General features: G+C 43.6%; 1 protein-coding gene across 3 annotated transcripts; it reads right to left on the bottom strand.

The window, feature by feature from the left end:
* Positions 1-349: 349 nt before the first annotated feature.
* cluha (clustered mitochondria (cluA/CLU1) homolog a) lies at positions 350-21,049 on the bottom strand. Of its 3 annotated transcripts, none has more exons than XM_041940942.1 (27): positions 20,742-21,049; positions 14,390-14,583; positions 14,076-14,247; positions 13,339-13,482; positions 13,086-13,213; positions 12,774-12,928; positions 11,655-11,780; positions 11,268-11,415; positions 11,081-11,173; positions 10,486-10,920; positions 9,221-9,480; positions 8,709-9,121; positions 7,784-7,885; positions 7,049-7,149; positions 6,809-6,961; positions 6,662-6,724; positions 5,952-6,196; positions 5,744-5,828; positions 5,498-5,651; positions 5,213-5,352; positions 5,025-5,105; positions 4,810-4,935; positions 4,555-4,676; positions 4,381-4,474; positions 4,156-4,290; positions 3,984-4,057; positions 350-3,587 (listed from the first exon to the last, which is right to left on the bottom strand). In XM_041940942.1, the coding sequence occupies exons 1-27, from the start codon at positions 20,872-20,874 to the stop codon at positions 3,461-3,463; spliced, it is 4,203 nt and encodes a 1,400-aa protein (XP_041796876.1). In that variant the 5' UTR covers positions 20,875-21,049; the 3' UTR covers positions 350-3,460. The 3 variants fall into 3 exon arrangements, with proteins under 3 accessions (XP_041796876.1, XP_041796877.1, XP_041796878.1); XM_041940943.1 differs by having other exon boundaries at positions 8,796-9,121; XM_041940944.1 differs by lacking the exon at positions 20,742-21,049 and adding an exon at positions 19,604-19,671.
* Positions 21,050-21,951: the final 902 nt, after the last annotated feature.

The following is a 21,951-nucleotide window of genomic DNA, read 5'->3' as shown; positions in this document are numbered from 1 at the left end:
AGAGTAGCATGTAGCTAAAAATACCTCCATCTCAGCCAGCAAAAACAATGAAACATTGCTTACACAATAATGCATCAGTAATAATACAAAAATGTAACATATGACCTATGGTATTTTTACTTTTAATACTTTAAATCAATCAATTTTACAGCTATACTTTGTAATTCCACGTAAATCAAATTTTTAATTCAAGTGTTTATATAGATTGGTATTACTACTTTTTACTTTAAGTAAAAGACCTTTAATTGTTACACTACTGGCTACTTGAATGAGTTATCAAAACCCCAAAGAAACCTTTCAATACTTTAATTTTATTCATTTAAATGTAAAAAAAAAACATACTCAGACCAAAATATAATTAGTTTGTAATTTTGCAAAGAGCAACACACAAATACCACACATCATCGGGGGAAGCAGACTCAAACACTTGGCATAAGAAGCCTTTGAGCAGAGGAAATTTCATTAGCTGAGAAAACACAAAACTCTCATTATTTCAGGCGACACACAGACAAAAAATGCAAAATGAGTGGTGGACAGCAAAATGCGTAATATTTTGGGGTAGATATTACTCTTTTCATACCTTTAATAGTTATTTAGCACAGGATCCATATCTGAAAATTAAATGAATATTCAACCGTTGTCTGTATGTGTAGGCAATTTTCTGTTAATATTCACATTCCACACACACACCACGTTTTGCATGTTATACATTTAAATTGCAAATTAATTGCAAATGTTATGTGTGCAAATGATGTGTGAAAGAAAACGCTTTGATCTTCGTTTTGTATCATTACATCTTCTTGCTTCTTCCCACTTCTGATGCTAACATCTAATAAGATGAAATGACATATAAAGCACAAGCTCAACTATTCAAAACAGAAATGTTACACTGAACTCTAGTGGAGTGAGATTAGTGCCCCCAACTATACGGAAGCACCGTTAAAAGAGCATAAAAGAGCAACATAGAGTATCTGTGCAGATAAATAGTTCTCAGTGAGTTTATTCGAGACCATAAACTATTTAAATACCCCAACAATAGTTACTGTTGGGATTTCAACAGGTTCAGAAAATGTTCAACAGTAGTTTTTGTAATTTTGGGCCACAGGACAAACGTTCTATTAGAAAAATGTTAGAAAATAAATCCCCCTAATTTACATGTATCTAAATCAAATGAGGCAGGTGTTTATTTGTGTGCACTTGCACTGCAACGTCTTCTGTCATTTAGGGCAATGCAAATCCTTCACAATGAGACAAATGTTGGTGTGCCACCTAATGGACACTTTTGGTACTACTGTTGAGCAACACTTACGGAGGAGAGGGGATGAAGAAACTGAAAAATTATGATACAAGAAACCAAGAAAAGAAGCATAGCTTATACCTTTATAAATTTTTAAGTTATTATCAGTTATCACCCTGGTTCCATTCAGAAGCATAAATAATAGGCACAATTCACACCACGCTCTGCTATTGATGTTATGACATCATGTTATAGGAGCACAAAGAGGAAAATCGCTGCAATAACTGAATCATTCAGTCTGAAGAGCGCACCTTTACTTTTTTCTTTCTCTAAATGGCTCGCATTTTCACACATTTCAGCCAGTGCAGTTAGTAGTCCATCTTGCACATCTTGTGCCAAGAAAAAACAGCATTTTTCGAAAAACAATCAGTTCCAGCACCATCTCTCTATTGCTTTAATCACATACATTTAGACACGGCAACAATTAAGTAACATATTGCCATGGGAGGGATACATTGCATGTATACAAGCGCAAACAAACCTTTTATCAGTCTTTTTTGGTACATCACACTGAGGCAGCCCTTCTTTTGCTCACTTTTGGTTGTGCTGTGAACATGCTCACACATCCCAAACAGCATGAGAAAGTGCACTAAACACTGCTCAATGAACAGACACTCCTGGCTGGGTTTTGTCTCAGTTACATATGAAAAGATAAACCAGTAATGGAAAAAGGAAAAGGAAAAATCATTCACTACTGCCAATGCTGAGCACCTGTCCAACGGTGAGAGGAGCTTCATTTCAGTACCAATTCATACATAAACAGATTTACAACATTGGTGGCCATGAATGTTTTAAGAAAAGAGGCATCAGCCATCCAACAGGTTTACTATGAGTAGAAAAATAAAACATTTGGAAAGCCAATGTTCGCATAGCCTCTATTCAAACTACGCAGCAGCAAAAGCAGCAACAGGCCTGGCGAATAGATTTTCTGTTGGACTACACAAAGACACACACACTGTCACACATACAAACATACATGCACATATTCTTTCAATGTGTAAAAATAGAAGATTGAACACAGCTAGTATATAGATAGATAAATCTACTGCTTAAAGGTGGACGTTTCAAATCTGCGTTGTTCCATTAACATCAATCAAGTATCTGTCTAAATCCGATAGAGATTTATACATCTTTTTCCACTTCTATACATTTTCTATAAAACAGACATGGCTTAAATTAATTGATGATCAACAGGCCTAAAATACCTTCTTAATTCTGCTGTGCACTTTTACAAAATCCATCTTATTTACTACAAAAAAAACACAAAACAAATCCAGCAAATGAAATCAAACCGGTTGAAAGCTCACTCATGTGTCACTGTATTGTTTGCTTGCTTGGAGAAACAGGAACCATAGGACACAGCAGGCACCCACCTGGGATGTCGTAAGTACAAATGATAGAACGGTTGCATTAATTAACCACGGGGGCTGTGCAAGAATGATGGGCGACTGCTGCAAAGTGGCTCAAAGAAGCCACAAAGAAGGGAATTTACATTCTGAAGACCCACTTGAAAAATCTCAAATTTAGTGACTGTATCCTGGTCTTAGTGCACAGTAGAAAGTACCCCTGAGTTCTAGGACAGGGTAGGTGCTTTGTCATTTAGAGCACCGTCGGGGAGGGGAGTGGCGGGGGTGGCTACATGTCCGGGGGTCTTCAAGGCTCTTTTGGGAATGGTGGGAAAAAAAATGGTCCTGGGCTAAAAGTGCTGTGGGAAGTTTGAGCTGAGAAGAAGCATTACTGGGGGACTATGGTACAGTGGATAAGGCTCTGGTATACAATGTCATGGTCATCCTTGGTCTCCCCTCCCCAGGCTGCAAGCACTCTTTCATATGCAATCACACTTCAAGGCAGCTAACACCTCCATCATCAGGTTCTCGGGCTGGGGATTTTTCAGATTGCACATTACATTGACTCTATGTTGTTTGTACTTTCTCCTCCCTCCCTTCCTACCTTGTAGGAAACTCTCGTTCTGTATTCCTTCGTCCTACAGTTCATACAGTTTGTTCTCTGGACTGCCCTGACCCATCCCTCCCCCTGTTTATTTCAATGCTCGATCAATTGCTTGGTTCTCAGGTCCCACAGGCTCAGTGACATGGCTGCTGCGTCACAGCCTCTCCCTACCCCCCAGTAGCAGAAAGTAGCTGTGTTGAGGGCCTTCAGACATTAATCAATGGGAATTTTGTCCTCTAGTTCCAGTGGGCTGTCCTCAATGGGCTCCTCACTCTTTCCCAGCTCCTGCAGCTGCTGCCGCCTCTGCACCTCCGCCTTCAGGTTTTCCAGATCCTTTTGGCTGAAAGGGAATTACCAAAAAAATAAATGAATAAAATCAAAACGTGACTTTGTGTAGGAGGGATTTATGCTATGGCTTGACCACTCTTTTACTTATTTCCTCATTCAAAGATGTTGTCACTCATGTCTCAAATCTATTAAAAGAGCCCAAGCACTGCACGTTTCTCATCTCTGCATGCTCTGTCCACACCCAATTATCTTTTTCAGGTGTTATGTGAATCAGGCTCTAAATCAGGTGTAAGCAGAGTCGGGAGAGATGGAAAAATAAGCAGTGCTGGAAGCTGTCCAGGACCAGGAGGAGTTACAGCTTCTATTTGAAGCTTACAATGTCCATCACAGTGTTTCTTCACTTCAAGGGGTTTGAAAATAATGAGTCCCTGCGGGTTTCTAGCTTTACCTGAGTGGGATAAAGATGATGCCGTTGATAATGTTGAGCTGCTCCAGGACACTGGCCATGCTGGGAGCAGTGAACTGGAATACAGGAGGAAATAACAACATAGCATCACTGCTGAATGCTGGAGATGAAACAGGTGGAAGGATAACAACATGTCTCAACTCTGAGCAGTCACCTTCAGGGGCATGATGCTGGCGTTGGAGCCGTTCTTGTAGATCTCATTCATGGTTCTCTGCAGAGCTACAGCCTGTTGGGTGAGGTACTTCAGGTACTCTGAGCTCTCCTTGGTTTTCTCGTGTGCCTCACCCATCTGAGAAAAGAAAAGAAATATTGAAGATGCCACTTCCTCCCCACTGAAGAAGAAAAGCGTGCCAGTTCCCAGCAGTCCTTCAGGACCCACCTGGTTCTTGTAAATTGTGTAACCCTCTTTCTCGTGCTGTAGTGCGGAGCGGAACTCGGCCTTGCTCTCATAAACTCTGGCGACCAAATGGTGGCTGGAGAAAAAAGGCATGCACAACATAAGTCATCAGTAATATATCTACTATATGCATATGGATGAAGAAGCTCTCCCCACCTGAGGGCCACTTTGAGGGACCGCGGTCCATGGTACTTTGTGTTGATTGTCAAGGCGTTCTCCAGGAATCTCAGTGATAAATCATACTCCATCACTCCATGCAGCACCAGCCCGATGTTACTCTGCGGGAAGAGAAGCAAGAGCAAGGACAGCAGTCAACAGCACTGTACACCAAAACTTCTTTGTTCCCACGGTAGGTTGGGTTTTACCATGAACTTAAATCAGTATCGATGCTCCAGCAAAGACAGCACTCACATCCAGCAGTGCCATCTCTGGGTGGTCCTCCCCACTGACCAACAACATGAGGTAACGGGCACGATAAAGCAGCTTCAGGGCGGTCGACAGCTGGCCGTTGGCAAAGCAGTAGAGAGCCAAGTGCATCTGAGAAGTGAGGGGAACAACAGGTCAGAGGGATATTAAACATTTTTAGCTTGAGTTAAATACTTCCCACATTTGGCGTGGTAACTTACATATTCTTGAATTGTGTTGGGGTGCTCAATGCCAAGGACTCTTTCACTCATCAGAACAGCCTTTTGCTGGTTGCTGAGAGCCTGCGAGTAAATGCACAAATATCATTCAGCAACAAAAAAAAAGATAACCAATAGGACGCTTGCGTACAAGTTGCTGACAAAGCAGTAGTTGCCATATTTCTGCCTACCTCAGGGTGGTCTCCCATGATGTAATTAAGGCGTGCCAGCAGGCGTAAGCAGGCACAGATCTCTACATGCATGGCTCCGTACACATTGTTGAAGAGGTTTAGAGCCTCGTTGATCAGCTCGCAGCCCTCCTTCAGGAAACCTGCAAATGAAAAGGAAGTGGAGATGGATACATTTCATCAAAAAACAGCAAGAAGAGGCCTGAAAGTTCAGATTTTTCATTCTAAAACACTCACGAGTTTGGGTCTGTAAATGTTTATGTGACTCAACCTATTGAAACGTCTCACCTTGCTGCACTTTGGCCTGTCCACTCTGGAAGAAGTGGAAGGCGTCTGAGGCTTTGGGGTTCACGTGCTTTACAACAGGGAAAATGTTCAGGATGTCCTCCTCTGTGAACGCAGGCTTGTGGCGGCTGTCAAAGTTATACTCCTTTATCAGGATCTAGAAGGCAAATGAAAAGTATAAAGGAAACATCGTAAAGGCCATTTGGTTAAGAAGTGTTGGGAAGGCACTACAGACTAAGTGAGCGTTACCTGGATGCCAGTTTTGATTGAAATTTCTCTGAGCAGAGTGGTTTTCTGGAGGCCGTATTTCTCCACCACCTGGTCCACGCTTTCACTGCACAACAACACATTTCAAGACAGGATATTTACCACCAATAAACACACAAAATGGAAAAGTAAAAAAAATAAAATAGAAGAAATGTAACATTAGTTTCACATTAACAGATGGGGGGCTTACCACTGTATGGTGAAGTGATAATAGCTCTGGGCCTCGGAGGCGATGTTCTTCCACAACTCGCTGGGCGTCAGGCTGGCCCACGCCGTGTTGTCACCGCCGCCGGGGACCCTGTTGCGACGTTTGCGGCTCTTGCGGCGCGACACCAGCTCGTCGGGAGGCAGGTGGGCAACGGCGTCAGGGAAGGAGCTCAGGAAGCAGTTTAGGAAATGGCTTACAGCGGCAGAGAGGGCAGACAACTCCACACCCTACAAAGATCATATAATATTAATTAAAATGCTCACACTTTAAGTCACACATTCACATTAACTAGCTGCTTATCAGCAAGCATAATAACAGCATATTGGCTCTTTATTAGTCATTATAAAGCACATGATAGTGCCTTATTCTGCATGGCCATATTCTACAACTACAAGGCCATTAACTAAGAGTTTCCCCTCAATAACCTCCTAATTATTGCTTATTGAAAGTAAGTAAGGAAGGTGCTGTACATGAATTCAACCTTAATAAATTAACCCTCAATAACCCCCAGAATAAGGCATTGATAAGTGCTTTATAATGACTAATAAAGAGCCAATATGGTACTAATATGCATGCTAACAAGCAGCCAGTTAATGGTAAATATGTGTACCTTAATATAAAGCGTGAACATCAAAATAAATGTGGGTTTGTCTTGTAAAGAGGCTGGATGATGCATGTTGAATGTTACAAACCTGGAGGTACGTCTTGAAGATATGTTTTGCGCATCTGGTGATCAGCTCACTGATTCCTATTCTCTGAGGAACGGAAAAGGAGATATTAGAACGACAAAACACGAGAGCCAAAAGTATGCCACGGCAGCAGCTGGATTCACGACTCACATAGAAGTGCTCCAGCTGGGCTTTGGCGGGGGTCTTGTCCACAAACTCCAGAACAGAGCCCAAGTAGCGGACGTTGATGCCTCTCTGGTGCAAGGCCTCTGTCAGTGTGACTCCATCCATGGGCAGCGCGCTGTGGTCCAAACAGTCTTTAACCTGGAACAAACACACATACGTTGCTTTAAACTCAGACACAGCGCCGGAAAATCCAACCGCTGCATGATCTGGATCTGTGTCACTGACCAGTGACGGGATCTGACAGGACACCAGGAAGGCTGCAGCATCTTTGAGAAGCTGCTTCTGCTTCTGGACGTCATCTGTGCTGTCGTCTGGGAAACGTACTCCTGGTTCAACGACACACACACACAGTTGGTTCTGTGCTTATATTTTCCTATGAACAAGTGTCTCTCTCTTATTGCTGCAAAAATAATCTGGGGGCGAATGTGCTAAAAATAATTACAGTCAGGGAGGAAAGCAGGCAGTGACGGTTCAGGGAGTGAAAATGGATGAAATACTACAGTTCTCTTGGCTGCTCTTCAACTAAAAGGGTTACAGTTGAATTATTTTTTAAGGTTATCCACTGCAGTTTCATATGGTTTTACAGACACACTCTATATACAGAACAGTGTTTGTTGCTGAGCCCTGGTCAGCAGTCTAATTCATTGCTCTGAAAACAATCTTTGGATTTTTTTTAAATATTTGACATATTTCATCACTTAACAACCACAATAATCTACAAAAACTACTGAACGAAACTAGTGGTCTAAAATTAGAGTGGTTTTTCTTTTGGTTTCTGTCCTTCATGCCTGTGAAGAATGAGAATCCAAATGTCTCGAACATATGACGGTTCTTGATTGCTTCCTCTTTTTGAGCTCATATCAACAATGTTATATATAGCTTTCATTGATCACACACTGTAAAGCGACTGTCAGGCTTCTTCCTAGTCCACATAAGATGAATCATCCTCTTCGTGCTTACCTGGGGAGAAGATGTCGGGGTTGAAGCGAATGTCAAAAGATGTGTTGCTGATGGAGCCCACTGCCTTGCAGGCATTGAGGACCACTTCGCGGCTTTTGGGGTCTGTTTGTGATGAGGATCGCAGACAAGGAAAAGATGCAAAAATGTTAAAAGTGATGACAGCAGATGCATCATGTTTGACACTTTAAACCATGTCCACATTAAGCCAGAGTCCTCCCAAAAACCAGGCTGTTCAAAGCTGCTCTTTTTAATCTGTTTGGGGGAAACAGAGCTGCTTGGATGCAGCTGTGGCTCCATGATATAAAGAAGGCAATTTTACACATTAACAGTAAGAGTTAATGAGTCGGTACAGCTGACCAAACAATACAGATAGTATCACTGATCTTGTAATTCTAGACTGCTTCAATCATAAAACAGCGATCTGATGAGCTTAGTGTAGACATGGCCTTAATCGAGCACACCACCACCATTTCAAAGCTGTAGATAAAGGACTACAAACGCCACAGATTAGGTCACTCTGTTAGACAAGCAGATTATGGTTTGATTTTGGATCAATGGAGCATCACACCAATCAGTGAACAGGAGATTATTTCTGCGTTCACATTTCTGCACATTTGGATTAATGGCCCAAGCAAATGATAAGTCAGTTTGTTGAGTCAAATCCCACAGCGAGGGCACCGCAGGCTGTGACAGTGAGAGACGGGCTGATCGGGGGCCAACACTGTCCCCCACTGCAGGCTGAGGACAGAGCAGGGGCAGCTAGTCTGGTGGAAAGAAGCCACTACAACCCAGTACTTGACTGCTGCAATGCTACAGACAGACACAAATACTAGTGCTCTAACTACATTTTCTACGCTATTATCCACCAGAGTAGCTTTCCTTGCGTCGTCCTGGTCATATTGTTTTGGGGTATTTTGGGACATACCAATACAAGATCCGTCTTCGGCAACTAAGGTCTCCGCCAGCTCTTTGGCCTGAGCTAATCCTGGAATACTTTCCTCAAGCTCCTTACCCTCCAGTGGGCTCTTGCACTCCCCGTTCTGGGTGGTTGTGAGGTCAAGAGGCCCGTTTGTGGTGGGCTTCGAGGAGTTCTCTTCACTGTCAGTCACCGCCTGTGAGGCAGCAGAGGTGCTGTTGTCTGTCTGGCTCGTGTTGTCCGTGGAGACCTCTGCTGCACTGGAAGAATCTGACTCAGTGGTCTGTGTCTGAGCTGTGTCAGCATTGCTCTCTGAGGTTGTTTCAGAGGCTTCTGTGATGGCAGGTGTGTCAGTTTTAGTGTCCTTGTTTGCTTTCTGTTGCATGAGCTGTAATGCTGCCATCTTCATGAAGAGAAGATATCTGGGGGGGAGGGACAAAATCAGGTTAACACATGCAGAAACCCTCCTGATGATGAAAGTGTGATGATGCATGCAGACAGACACACACTCACTCACTCACCTGTGCTCAACAAAGGCCTCGATAAGCTCTTGGCGTAGACAAGCCAGGCGGTGGCGGTGCTGGCGGGGGAAGCCTTGGCGCTGACTCTCTGGAGGCAGCTCCTCTCCATCCACAGGCAGGAAGTTGAGGTCAGGAGGGAAGGTACGAAGAAGGTCCAGAATATAGTGTCGGCCATCATTTCCAATGATGCCCTTACACTCGACGGAGGAGCACAGCTCCACTGTCTCATTTTTCTCGTTCAGCACGCTGTGCCTCTGGACCTGCAGTTCATTCAGTATATGGAAAGGTTACTTGCCGCAGAGACAAAGGATCAGAATACACAGCATGTATAGTAACAATTTTAATTGGGTTGATTGATTATGGGAATCACTTGTTGACTTTGAAAACATCAAGCATTTATTGACCTTTTGAAAAAGAACTTTTATATCTCCTTGTACTTTAAATAGAATTCACCTGAAAAATAAATCTTCCTCTTACTATTAGTTCACATAATAAATACTAAGACTTCATATATGATGTGTATTATAATGTTGTTTATATTTTAGCATATAAAAAGTGAGACAGGACTGCTGAAATCCTGCTTTGTCGTCCTCTTTGGCCACTTCAAGTACCAGTATCATAACAGCATAGTCGTGCATCAAAATCCAAGCAGTGGCAAACAATGATTAACTTGACCGCAGTGAGCTGAACTAAACAGGCCACAACCGGCCAGGGAGTGAGTTTAGGCTTTTAGGGAGGGGTTGTTGTAAAGGAAAGGGGTGTGCTGGATTTATAACACATGAGAACAAGAACATCATTGCAAAACGGAATGAAGCACAACAATGGTCTTGTCTCGATTATCTTGTTTTCATACTTGTTGGAAGACAGACTTATTTTTAATTCAATGAATATTCCTTCCTATCTGGCCACTGGAGGTCTGGGCAAAGTTTTCTCCAACAGGAGTAAATCATTCATTTGTTGCAGACTATTGTCAGCCGGGGATTAGTACACATTTGGTGCTCTAGTGAGTATTTACTGCAGCGTGATGTGTATGTGGGATTGACTCATGAACACGGACATTGTAGTTTATTATGTTGCCCAGTGTAATGTTGAGACTGTGATTGCGAAGTCAATTCATTATTGGATTTGGTCTTTTCATTGGAGTTATTGACAATACAAAAATGTATAAATATCACCAGACTCGTCAAATAAGAGAAAAGGTTAGTACTGTGCAGTAAGTGAAGTTAAACAATCCCTTGAGTAGAGACAATAGTGGTGTTACTGACCTTGAGTGGCCTGCTGGTCTTCTCCAGCAGATCCAGGTATTTGCTGTGAGACACAACCGTCTTTCCAAAGTCAATGGAGCCGTAGATGACACTCTGCTCCTGCTCACGCTCCAGGATACCAGGGATGATGGACTGGGCGGTGACACGGTAGCCTCTGTAGTCCACCACTACCGTCCCCAGAGTGTACAGACCCTCCACGTCCACTGCCCCGTAAGCCCGTACCCCGTTCAAGTCGTTGGTGGGCGCAGCGTGGGCAGCAGCATCTCCACCCAGCTCACGATAGTGGTCCCGCACATCGAAGCCCAGGCTAAAGAAGATGTTGTTCCAGATGAACATCTGCATGCGTGTCTCCTCACCGGGGTTGATGGCCATTACATTGCCATCGATGACCGCCATGGCGCCTCGAGTGGCAGCAGCTGCAAAGTCACTGTGGACCTGCAGGAGAAAAAAAACAATGCTGTATCATCTGCTCTTCACTGAGACTGTGTTAAAGCAGATTCGGTGCTTGAAGGCTGAGCTAACGTCATCTGTTTTAACATGTGATCTCGCTATAACCCGGTTCACACAACAGGAAACAAAGACCAGGAGGCAGTACCTTGAATATGGCCCTCTCCCTCAGCAGGCGCTCAGGCAGGTTCTTCCGGGGCAGCTCTCTGGTCGTCTGCAGCTCCTCGTTCCAATCTCTGGTCTGAAGACAAATCAGCAGAAAAACACTGATTAATACTGGCAAAACGCTACAATATCTACCTGCCTGATGTGCTGCCATCTTCAGCTGTGCTCACCTGTCCAGGTATGTGCTCCTCATAACCCAGGCGGGAGGTGTAGGCGTCCTCAGCTCGAACACAGTCCATGGCGTGGTCTACCTGCGGAGCTGTCCAGCTGTACACCTGGAAAGGCGTGGCTATCCTCTCAAACGGGTGTCTCTGGACTCTGCAGCAGAAACAGTAAAACAGGAGAAAAAAAAACCAATGTGGTTTAATAAAGAGAGCAGAATGGTGGCAGAAAGTGATCTTAGAGAAATGGTAAACAGTAAAGAGAAGAAACCTTTGTACAGTACAGCCTGAGAGGAAAACAGAGGTGGTGGAGCGGAAAGATACTGAGGTATTTCATCCTACCGCAGAGGGTGAAGGGAAACATGAGGTAAGCTCAAGGCAAAGAGACGCTTGTACCTTTTCTTTTGCAGGGCAGTGAAGTTCTTCTTGAAGGCAGGGCTGATCTGGCTCAGCAGCTCTACCAGTGAATGGCTCAGGAAGCTGGGATTGGCTGGTTTAGGGTTGAAGGTGTAGGTGGTAGATCTGAAACACACACATTACCACTATGGTTTGTTATAATGGCTTTTTGCAACAAATATCACATATCTCTGCCACTGAAAACGGAGAGTGGAGGACAGAAGTTATCTATTGCCACGACTGCCAAAGTCTACAAACTTAAAACCTTAATGGCTACTAAAACCCGGATAGGAAGTAGTTTTCCTGTCGGGAGATGCCAAATTTTCTCCAACAGATGCCCTATAAGACACTACAACATGAAAGGAACTTATAACAGCTGTGATCAAGTTGTTGGAAACAGAAAGATAAGCCTGCTCCACACACCAATTCTATTTTCCAATGTAATCCAATTACACCTCATTAATTTGACTGTTAAGTCCTCGCTGGCATCCAAACAAAATCTAAAAAAAGGATTTTGAAACTATGAATACACCACTGCTTGTGTTTGCATCTCTATCAGCTCTTCACTGGCCTCTATTTAAAAGCACGGTGTGTAATTTCTGCCGCTGGGGAAGGAGTCTCTCAATTATAACAATAACAAGACCTGCAGTTTGAGGACAAGTAGCGTGGGATCACTGGAGTTGTTGTCTTCTTGGTTAAACAACCACTAAAATGTATCTGACAGGACTCAGGTAGAGATGTTCATTAACGAGGTAGTGTTTTAAAGTCTTATCAACGTTATGTTTAGTCACATTAGCCAACTTCCTTCTTCATTCTCTGAAGTATCATTTGCCACTGACAGGCGACCAAATGAAAACATCTGGGTAAATATACGCACTCGTAAGTAGTCATTTTTACACATTATAATGTAGAAATGCCACATATCATATCTTTAAAGAAAACTCAACTATATGTATGTCTGTTCTATTGAAATCTTTTAAATAGTTTGCACTCTGCCAAATATCTTCACTTCGTGGCATCTTGAATGTGAACTGTACAAACATCAAGAGATTATGAAGCTTAACGACAGCAAGTTTGCTGCAGTGAAAACATGGATATGAGACGAAGATGTTGACTGACTGGTTGAGGTAGAAGCCGCGTGTAGAGGCAGTGACGCTGACATGGCGCTCCTCCGCTGTCACAATGTACAGGTACATGAGGTCACCGTGCATCTTCCTGTTTCCAGGCGGAGGGTTCCAGCCGCTCATGGTCAGAACCTTCAGGCACTGCATAGGCTGTTGGGGGTGTTAAATTATCCAAAGGAAAGATTTTTAAAATTAAGTATCTCATTTGACTACTTTCATTTAGAGTTTGGCTTTCTTTATAAATGGTTTGCAAGTACTGGGCGCATCTTTAAAAAGATATCAAGGCCAAAACTACGCTGCTCCTCACCTTCCAGTCCTTGTTCTGTGGCTGGAGGGGCACCAGTGGGCGCTCTTTGCTGCCTGGCAGGATGTGCTCTGGGGGGGTGCAGTCAATCTGCTCCAGCTCGTTGCCCTTTTTCTTCCGCTTACCGCTATCTGCAGTCACACAAAAACAAGCAAGGTGAAAGTCTGCGGTCCACCTGCATGCACATTGACATGCACGCTCCAGCTGGCTGAACACGGCTGTGCATCCAACCTAAAGGTCTCACACAGCGCCGTACCTCCGAGGTCGCCATCAGTGAAGATGCTAAGGAAGGAGAGGGAGTTGCAGTCCACTCCATTGTAGGCGTCTGAGGGGTCCAGGCTTTTCAGGAGGTCTCTGATGTGACGCACATGGATGCGGGCCTCGCGTACTGTGTAGGGCTCTGGAAGGAAAGAAAATAAATTAACAGCGAGCAGCAAGTGGTTTGACAAGTAACAGATGAGTCTAACGGTTGCATGAAATGAACTGTAACTCAGTTTGCTTTTGTCGCTGCCTGCAGGTACATGTGGCTGATGTTGAGAGATGTCGATCAGGTTTCTTGGCTTTCACCTGTCAACAATGTCTGACTTTCATTAACAGTGTGTTTGTTTTCACACGACCAGGTTAGTCAAAGACATATACATTGCACGGCAACAAGGATGAGGTGAAATGCAGCACTACATGCTTTGACGTCTTTGCTTTAGTTTCCGTGTGTAGAAGGTTACAATCTGCAGTCTTTTGGCATTACTTATTTGAAGGTTAGTACACTATTAATTGATCCAGCTCTCTTCTTTTGTGGTGAGGCCAATTACTGTGACTACTGGCTCTTAACACAGGTAAAAGCCAGACACAAACAATAAGCATTGTGATAACAGTGTGTCCTTTCCAAGCTGTTAACTATGAAGTAAGCTGCAACGTATTGCCTCTGTCTTTCCTCTTTGCACCACAAGAGCAGCGAGACAAACTCGAGCGTGAAGAAAAGCCTCTGGCTCTCACCTTCCACCACTTTGAGCAGCGAGCCCTCCTGCAGGCCCTCGATGGACTTGAGCTCGGCGAAGTTGTCCAGCACGTTTCCATCCAGCTGCAGGGAGAAGCAGGTGCGGTGGCAGGTGTCCTCGCGGTCCATCAGCACCTGATGGATCTCCTGGACCATTTCCTGGGGAGACACCTGGTGCAGACGGGGAGGGAGAGAGATGAGATGAGATGATGCAGACAAGTATACTATAATCCACGCTCAGATCTTGCACGCAGTGCTATCATCTGTCTAAACACTCCCAATGAGCTGCAGCTTGTGAAGCACCAATCCTTACCTGCAAGTCAAATGGCTCTGTTCCAGGTGCCTGGATCTTAACGGTGAAGCCTGTGTCCTGGATCACGATCACTTCCTGTTCGTTAGACTCCTCTCCTCCGTCTGTCTCGCCGTTGCCATCCTGCTTTGACTCTGCCTCCTCTGTGTGCCCATGAGCCCCGTCACCATTCACCATGGCTGTATCTGCGCTGTGCCCTGCGATGGATGAGACACAGAGGTCATCAGTCTGCTCGGCATGTGGTGATGGAGGATTTGACAACTCTGAACAAAGATGCATTTACAAGCATTAAAACCACGATGCTACACAAGCAGAGAGCCACACCCTAAACTCTTAAATTACTATCTGATGTGATGTGTTGTGGACAAACAGCTCTGTTCTCTCCAACTCTACAGGGCTGGCCAGTTAATCAAATGGAATTTTAATTATGATTTTGCCTTCCAATGATTATAAAAACAACACATTTGAGATAAAATGATTATTGTTCTTCAGTTCGTTTTGCAGTGATGCTCTTGTTTAGTCTTGTGTTATAAATCCAGCACATCCCGATTCTCTCATTTTATATAGCAAAAAACAAAACACACCTACTATATTAAAAGAGTAACTGATTAATAATCATGTTCTGAATATTGACCAAAATAATCGCGATCAGAATTTCTACCGTAATCGAGCAGCCCTGTTCATAAATAATCTGCTCAAAAAGGAACCAGCGTCAGACAGTCAGCCATGCAAAGCAAGTCATCCTGACAACAAAATCACCAGACTGTTTTCTACAACATAAAGACACAGAGATGCTGCCAAGCAGCCAGGTCACCAACAAAGCACTTAGACCCACAGGCTGGATGACCTTACCAGTAACCTCATGAAACATTTATGAATGGGTGAACAGAGCGGACAAAGCTTGGATACAGTACGCTAGTGCTGTGGTGGTTTAATTCCAATACAAATGAATTCAACACAAACAACAGAATATGAGCAAGGGGCTGAAGCCTTTCATCAATCATCAACTGGACACACTGTCAAAAGAAACCCTTTAAAAAAAAAAAAAAAAACAAACAAACACAAAACTACAAACCACAGACCACTAATGATTGTACCAAGACATTAAACAATAAGTAACCCTTATCTGGACAGAAAGTGCCTCATTTCCAACACTAACCTGCTGAAACCAACACTGTTGCAACACTGGAGGGAGTTTAGCCAGGCAGCCTTGAGAGACAGATTAGAAAAGATTTCAGCCTTCACAAGAGGGAATTATTGCTCACTTGCATGACTGATTGTGGCAAATAATATCTGTAAATTAGCGAGTAAGCATTCACCAGCTGCTCTTATTCTTTTATACACATTCGGGCTCTCAAAAATGACAGTCACTCATTATCTTTATTAAATAAGCATGACATAAAATCTGAGCTAATGAATGAGGGGCCAGATACAAGACAACTGGACTCATTATACAAACTATGCAGGCATTATGGCTCCCACTTTTTCTAGAGCAGGCAACAGCGACGGTGAGGAGAAACGACATGAATAAAAATGAAGCTCTTGGGTACATTAATTCAAAGGAGCAGGGCTGAGTGTGTGGATGCCGGACACCTGTTTTTTCTCACTGGGACACAACTGCTGCCAGCCAGCGTGTCCTTGCTCACTGTCAAGGGTAAACGGCGTTAGGGTTACTGAAGAGAAGGGGGCCAAAGGGAGGGGCAGGGCCTCATAACTGGAGCACGGGCCCGGGTAGGAAGGAACGCTGAAATGGTGGAGGAAGCATGGCCACGTTCTGAACAACAAACAACGTCTGCAGAGCAGACACGCAAGTTGATAATGTTACACACCAGAACACAATACGGGCTCTGTGTTAAGTGTCTTAGTTTTCAGTACGGAAACATTCCATTTCTTGACAGATCTGACAGGTCGAGACAATGTTAACAGCTGCTTCAGTAATTCTCCTTCTAAAAACTGCAATACCTGATTTTTTTGGCCACTTGGGGGCAGTGGAAACAAGTTATATCACCTTATAAGTTGTTTGCAAACAACTGTTTGTATATAATTTTTATTTACATTGTGACACATATATATTTACATTTATCTACTGTGCAACAGAGCAAATACTGTACTTAATTTATCCGTAACCACATGCAATTTTTTTCAATCCTCATGCAATTATTTTTAAATATTTCTTGAGTACTTTCCATTGGCAATATATTTTCTATAGTCCTTCGTATAAAATGTACATATACGGTCAACTTCTTATTTCATATTTTGTATATTTTTTTTAACTCCATTGCCTTTGCTATTTTAATTAACGCTGCCTGTTAGATCAGGATAGAACTATAGCAATACAAATCCTCCCCAGCTCCACCCTCTCATCCAGATATGGCCACTTCTGGCTCCAAAAATCCAAGATGGCTTCAAAACTGCAGACCCAAACCAATGGCTGATGTCACAGTGGGTTTGTTGATCAGTTGATCTCTCCCAGCTGCCGGGGGAACTACCTGACTCTTTACAGCTAAATGCTCCACTGTGTTCACCAGCTATTCGCCAACTGTGTCTGTCTGCCGTTTGGTGGCGAGCAGGTGGTTTTTAAAAGATATTTCATTTAAAGCAGCTGTGAGAGTGAACCAAAACAGTGAATTTGCAGCAGGACAGCTAAACCATGAGCATCAACTCACTAAAAAGCTCCATAATGTGGAGAGGATCCAGGTGATAATTACCTGTAGGTTCATCACTGCCAGCAACCGCTTTCACCTTTGATTCCCACACAAAATTGCCATACTTTAGTGATCTTTTTGGGACAGTCCCTTTAATTTAAATTCCTTCCAACAAACTGTACTTCAGTTATAAAGCAACAAAGTGTGGAGGTGGTGTTTAATGAGGAACATCCAAAAAAGGTGGCTCCAAGCTGTTAGCTAGTAGCACTCATTCATTCAGAAGGAGGAGGGCAAAGTGCCAGATGCACTGTGATTGATGAGGCAATCCAGTCGCCTATGTGTTACAAAACTGACCCAATTTTCCCCACAGTAATGGAAACTAAGACAGTTCAGCAGGGAGAGGGGGTGAGGAGAGAAGTGACTGGTAAGGCTACAGTTTAACCTAAACATGACAAATGTCATGTCTGCTATTGCTTTAAGGGGAAGAAAGCAGATATTAGGAGGCATCCAAATTTTCCCTCCATGCATTTCCTGCTGAAATGACATACAGAGGTGAGACATAATTATATGCTGGTGGTGAACGTTTGGGTGACACAGCAGTTTAATCTCATTTGACGGGAGAAGCAGGAGTGCTGTGAACTTAATTTCTTGTAGTTATTTGTATTGTTTTTTTTATTAAAAGGTGCAAATATAGATTTCTGAAGGAACAATTTCACATACAGTTTCTACTGAGGGGGCCTCCCATAACATCTGGCTGTATTGGGCTGATGTTGTAAATTATTGACCAGAATTGTTTTAAGGTAATATCGGATTTTTGATCACAGTTATCACAGGTAATTAATTCAAACAGATCCCCCCATTTTATCAATTTATCCATCAATAAACCACTAATCAGTTGAGTTTATATGTCACTTGATTGTCTGTCATGATGTACATACATTTTTGAAACCACACACTCTGCTAAAGGTATTCTTCTGCATCATCCACCCCTACTGCCATCATATCAATATCTAATTTTATCTCACTCAAAGCAAAGACTTTTAGGGCCTGAAGTATCAGCCATTCTGCTTACACAAACTTAACTCATGTTGCAATCTTAAATCTGAGTTTGAAACCCAATTGGCCAGCTCCTCTTCACACCAAAACTAGACCCACTCCCTGTCAGTAACTCACATCTGAAACCACCAATGTTAGCAACAGTTAAAACCTTTACACAAAACAGCAGATCTGAGAGAGTCTTTCAACACAAAATCATTAAACAGCGGGGTGAATGCTGTCCTGACCCCACACAAACACACACTTGTGGTTGCACAGTTACCTGCAGGGCACGAGGTGAAGTGAGCAATCACTGAAACAAGGACACCAATCAGATAAAGCAGAGAAGCAAAAAACAGACAAATGGAAACACTGACCCACTAAACTTTTCTCTGGATCAAAACTGCCAACTCATGGTGATAATTCATAAGATTTTCACTTTGTTAACGCAGCTCACTTCTCCTGATAACAACAAAATAACAAATCCAGTTGACAGCCAGTCCCACTCAGTGGGACCCTGGCTGCTGCCATGGCAACTTTAACCAGCCAGACAACCCTGAAAATAAAAACACAACAACAACTGACAAGGTCTGTCTGTAATCATGATCGCTGCACCACAAGGTGGCAACCTCCTGGTGGACAGACAGGCCCTGAGTCATGCATCTGCAATGGAATTCATGGCAACAAAGACTGAACATGAGGTCTGTCTGAGATTGACTTTATAAATGAATCAGTTAGTACTCGCCAGCAATGACGAACAACATTCCTCAACTCTAAATAATATGCAGTGAGAGCATATGAGGCTACAGCTTTATCACACAGCTCTGAGATAAAATACATTTGAGTTTAATCCCTTAGTCCATCTGCAGTTTATTCTCTTCCGGAAAAAGTGTTCAAAAGAATCATGATTTGCTTTATTGGCCAAGTATCTGTACACTTACAAGGAATCAGGCTGCTTTTTTTTTTTATTGCTGTCAATGTAGCACCACATGAACAGACACATAGGTCAGAACAAAGGCAATACTGAACAAATAAAGACAAAGAGAAGCAGGAACTAAATAATGTGATACTTTGCAATTATCTAAACAGATGTTAATCACTGCTCTGTGGATTCACTATTCAATTAATCAATTATATGTTTCAGCTCCAAAATGCAGCATCCACTGTTCTACGTGGGCTTGTGGGAGGACTGAAAGACTGGGCAGCACATGCCCAAGTCATCATCCAGCTGAATAACCAGAAGAATAAGCATGCGATCAGCACAGAGGATCAACGACAAGGCTGCACAAGCTCATCCTCTGACAGCCAAAGCAGTCAGCACTCCCGCCTGTGTTTCCCAGTGAAATGACACAAGCAGAGACAATTCAAGGTCCCACATGTGACACAGAGACGGGCTGCAGCGGTGCCTTTTGGTGCTCTCTAAGTTGTGTAACGTTAATTTCACCGGCTGACAGTCCGCGTCTCCGTTTAATCCTCCTCCGCCGACAACACTTCGCTGCGAGCCGCTACCACTTCTTTTATCTCACAGTATACTCACCAGCTTACACGTCTGTTCATGTATTATTAGCGTAACCTTCCCTCTCACTGTGCACGCACCATCATGACTTTTTTTCTACGACAACCAGCTTCCGCTTCCCGGTCGAGTAGGGACACTCGATGTAATCTTCGACGGCGGGGAGGAAGAGGAAGACCGCTTGGAGTATTACCACCGACCACCGGGCACTTCATCCAACTGTCATCTCAAAAGTTCACTTTTATAAACATAAACACGAGGTAATGCATATTTAACATAGCGTGTGGGACATGTGTCCCCGAGATAAAATTACACAATGTGTGCGAACCCCCCGTGTTCATGGGAGCAGTGTGCTCCTCCACTGAAGGTGACCTTCAGTTCAGTCCTCTGACATGCTGTTACCGAACATGTGCGTCAATACAAGTGAGCACAATACAAGCTGTTGCACTGTGCTAAATGAACAAATCATGTGCTACACATCTCGGATGTATTTTATGTACAAAAACCCGTTTATTGTGCTCGTCGTTTGTGCATGACACGCCGACAGTGACGGGAGCGGCTACTTGCTAGTTAGCTGATTTAGCAGAGCGCTAACTAGCCGCATACTCGTTGAGGAGGCTAATGTTAGCATACCGGCTGTTTGGGTTAGCCTTGAGTGCCTGCAGTGTCAGGTTAAGCTACATGCTAAAAGCTATGACTAGTCTAACTCTTCATGGATGTAGAAATGAATTTGATACTGCGGAGGTTGCTAGCGTGCCAATTAGCTCAGACGAGTCAAGACATCCCATAATTGACCCTGGGCAGCTAGTTTAATTAGCAGATGCTGACAGGTGGACCCTCTAGACTTGGAGAGGCTACCAAGGAGATGTTAGGGAGGAGGAGGGGGTAAACCCCACAGACCACCACCTTGGGTCTGAGGACTTTTAAGTCACATAAAGCGGCATGAAGGTAAATGTTAGCAGGTTTAGTGGATGCTATGCAGAGACAAAGTCAACAAAACATTTAAAAAAAAAACCACACTGAACAGTTAATGCACAGGGATGCTGGTTATATGAAGCTGTACTGGTGCTGTGTGTATGATCGGTGTAATCAGTGTATTTATTATGTACGTTAGGTTTTATAACAGCAGACATGGTACGATCAGTCTGCTGCAGAGTCTCACCACAGCCGCAGGACTCCTTCAGACTTGTCTTGCTGGTTGCTTTGCTGTCCTGGGCTCCATCCCCGGCTTCCGCAAGATCAACCGGATTACAGTTGGGCACTGACGCCGGGATGTCATCTGTCTTGCTCACCATGGTCGGCAGTCAGTGTGGCAAAAGAAATCCTCCACCAGTTTTGCTTGAATACACGAGTCAGTAAAAGAAATACAAAAAAGTCTGCTTCTCCGGCTAACGCAGGCTAGCTGGCTACATGCGAAGGGTACAAGCTTACAAAAACAAGTCTACCGAGGAAGGACAGTGCTGTACATGGTGGTGATCACACGTGGTTTTCTCCTCCCCTCCTCTTGACCTCTTTGCCTTTGCGTTGCACTTCCCCACCCACTAAGCGTGGCGCTACGGAAAGCCAAGTGCGACAAATCGCTTTTTACAAACTCCTCTTAGGACATTTTTTTTTAAAAAGAAAGTGTCTGTTTTCTACTGCACTGGAGGATAAAATGGGAACAATGGCTGAGTGGAGAACCAAAGTGTCACGAAATTGTTACTGTGTAACAGATAGGACTTTGACTTAAGTGATATTTGACAGTTTGGCTAGATGTCATCAGCTCCTGTCAGTCACCCCCACACTGTGAGAGCAGCGGCCTGCACACAACTCATACATGAGCAAATTCTGGATAATTATCCATGGCTGGACTATTCTGCTATGGGGCTCTATGGCCCTTATTAAACCCCTGTTCCTCCTGCTCTTTGCACTAACTAGGTCTAGATTTGCTGTGTGCTAGTGTGATCAAACACATCAACACACATTACACACATAAAATCTGGACACAACACTGAGACCCTCTTCAGCATGCAGCCTCAAGATCAGGCAATATAGCAGAACTGGCTCTGAGATCTTTATGTCTTATAATTGTTAAGATAAGAGATAAGAGGGACTGTATTGTCTCAGATCTGAGGTAGCGCAGCAGCACCGGTAAAAGCAGTTTGTGGGTCCCTGAGGATATTTATGCAGGATATGTATGTCGTAAGGAGCAAGTTGTCAGACAGGATATGGTCCAGGAAAGTGAGGTAGAGTGTGGAGTGAGTGTGTGCTTGAAATGTACTTTTCTTAAAGTTATAAACAAGAATTCTGCAGGGTCTTTTAGGAAATAGAGGGTCCTTCTACTTTCTCAGAAGGAACCAGTGCATTTTACTTTTACTTTTATTGTTATGGAG

This window comes from Chelmon rostratus, chromosome 7 (genome assembly GCF_017976325.1).
Source record: "Chelmon rostratus isolate fCheRos1 chromosome 7, fCheRos1.pri, whole genome shotgun sequence".
In the NCBI taxonomy this organism is placed as follows: Eukaryota; Metazoa; Chordata; class Actinopteri; order Chaetodontiformes; family Chaetodontidae; genus Chelmon; species Chelmon rostratus.
This window is presented reverse-complemented; position numbering and strand designations above follow the sequence as displayed.

Excerpts from the sequence above, each read along its gene's own strand:
- cluha (XM_041940942.1), bottom strand. The coding sequence starts at position 20,874 with ATGGTGAGCAAGACAGATGACATCCCGGCGTCAGTGCCCAACTGTAAT. Across the intron at positions 6,725-6,808 it reads CCCAGCTGGAGCACTTCTAT|AGAATAGGAATCAGTGAGCT; the intron begins GTGAGTCGTGAA and ends TCCGTTCCTCAG. Across the intron at positions 5,652-5,743 it reads CAATCAAAACTGGCATCCAG|ATCCTGATAAAGGAGTATAA; the intron begins GTAACGCTCACT and ends TTTGCCTTCTAG.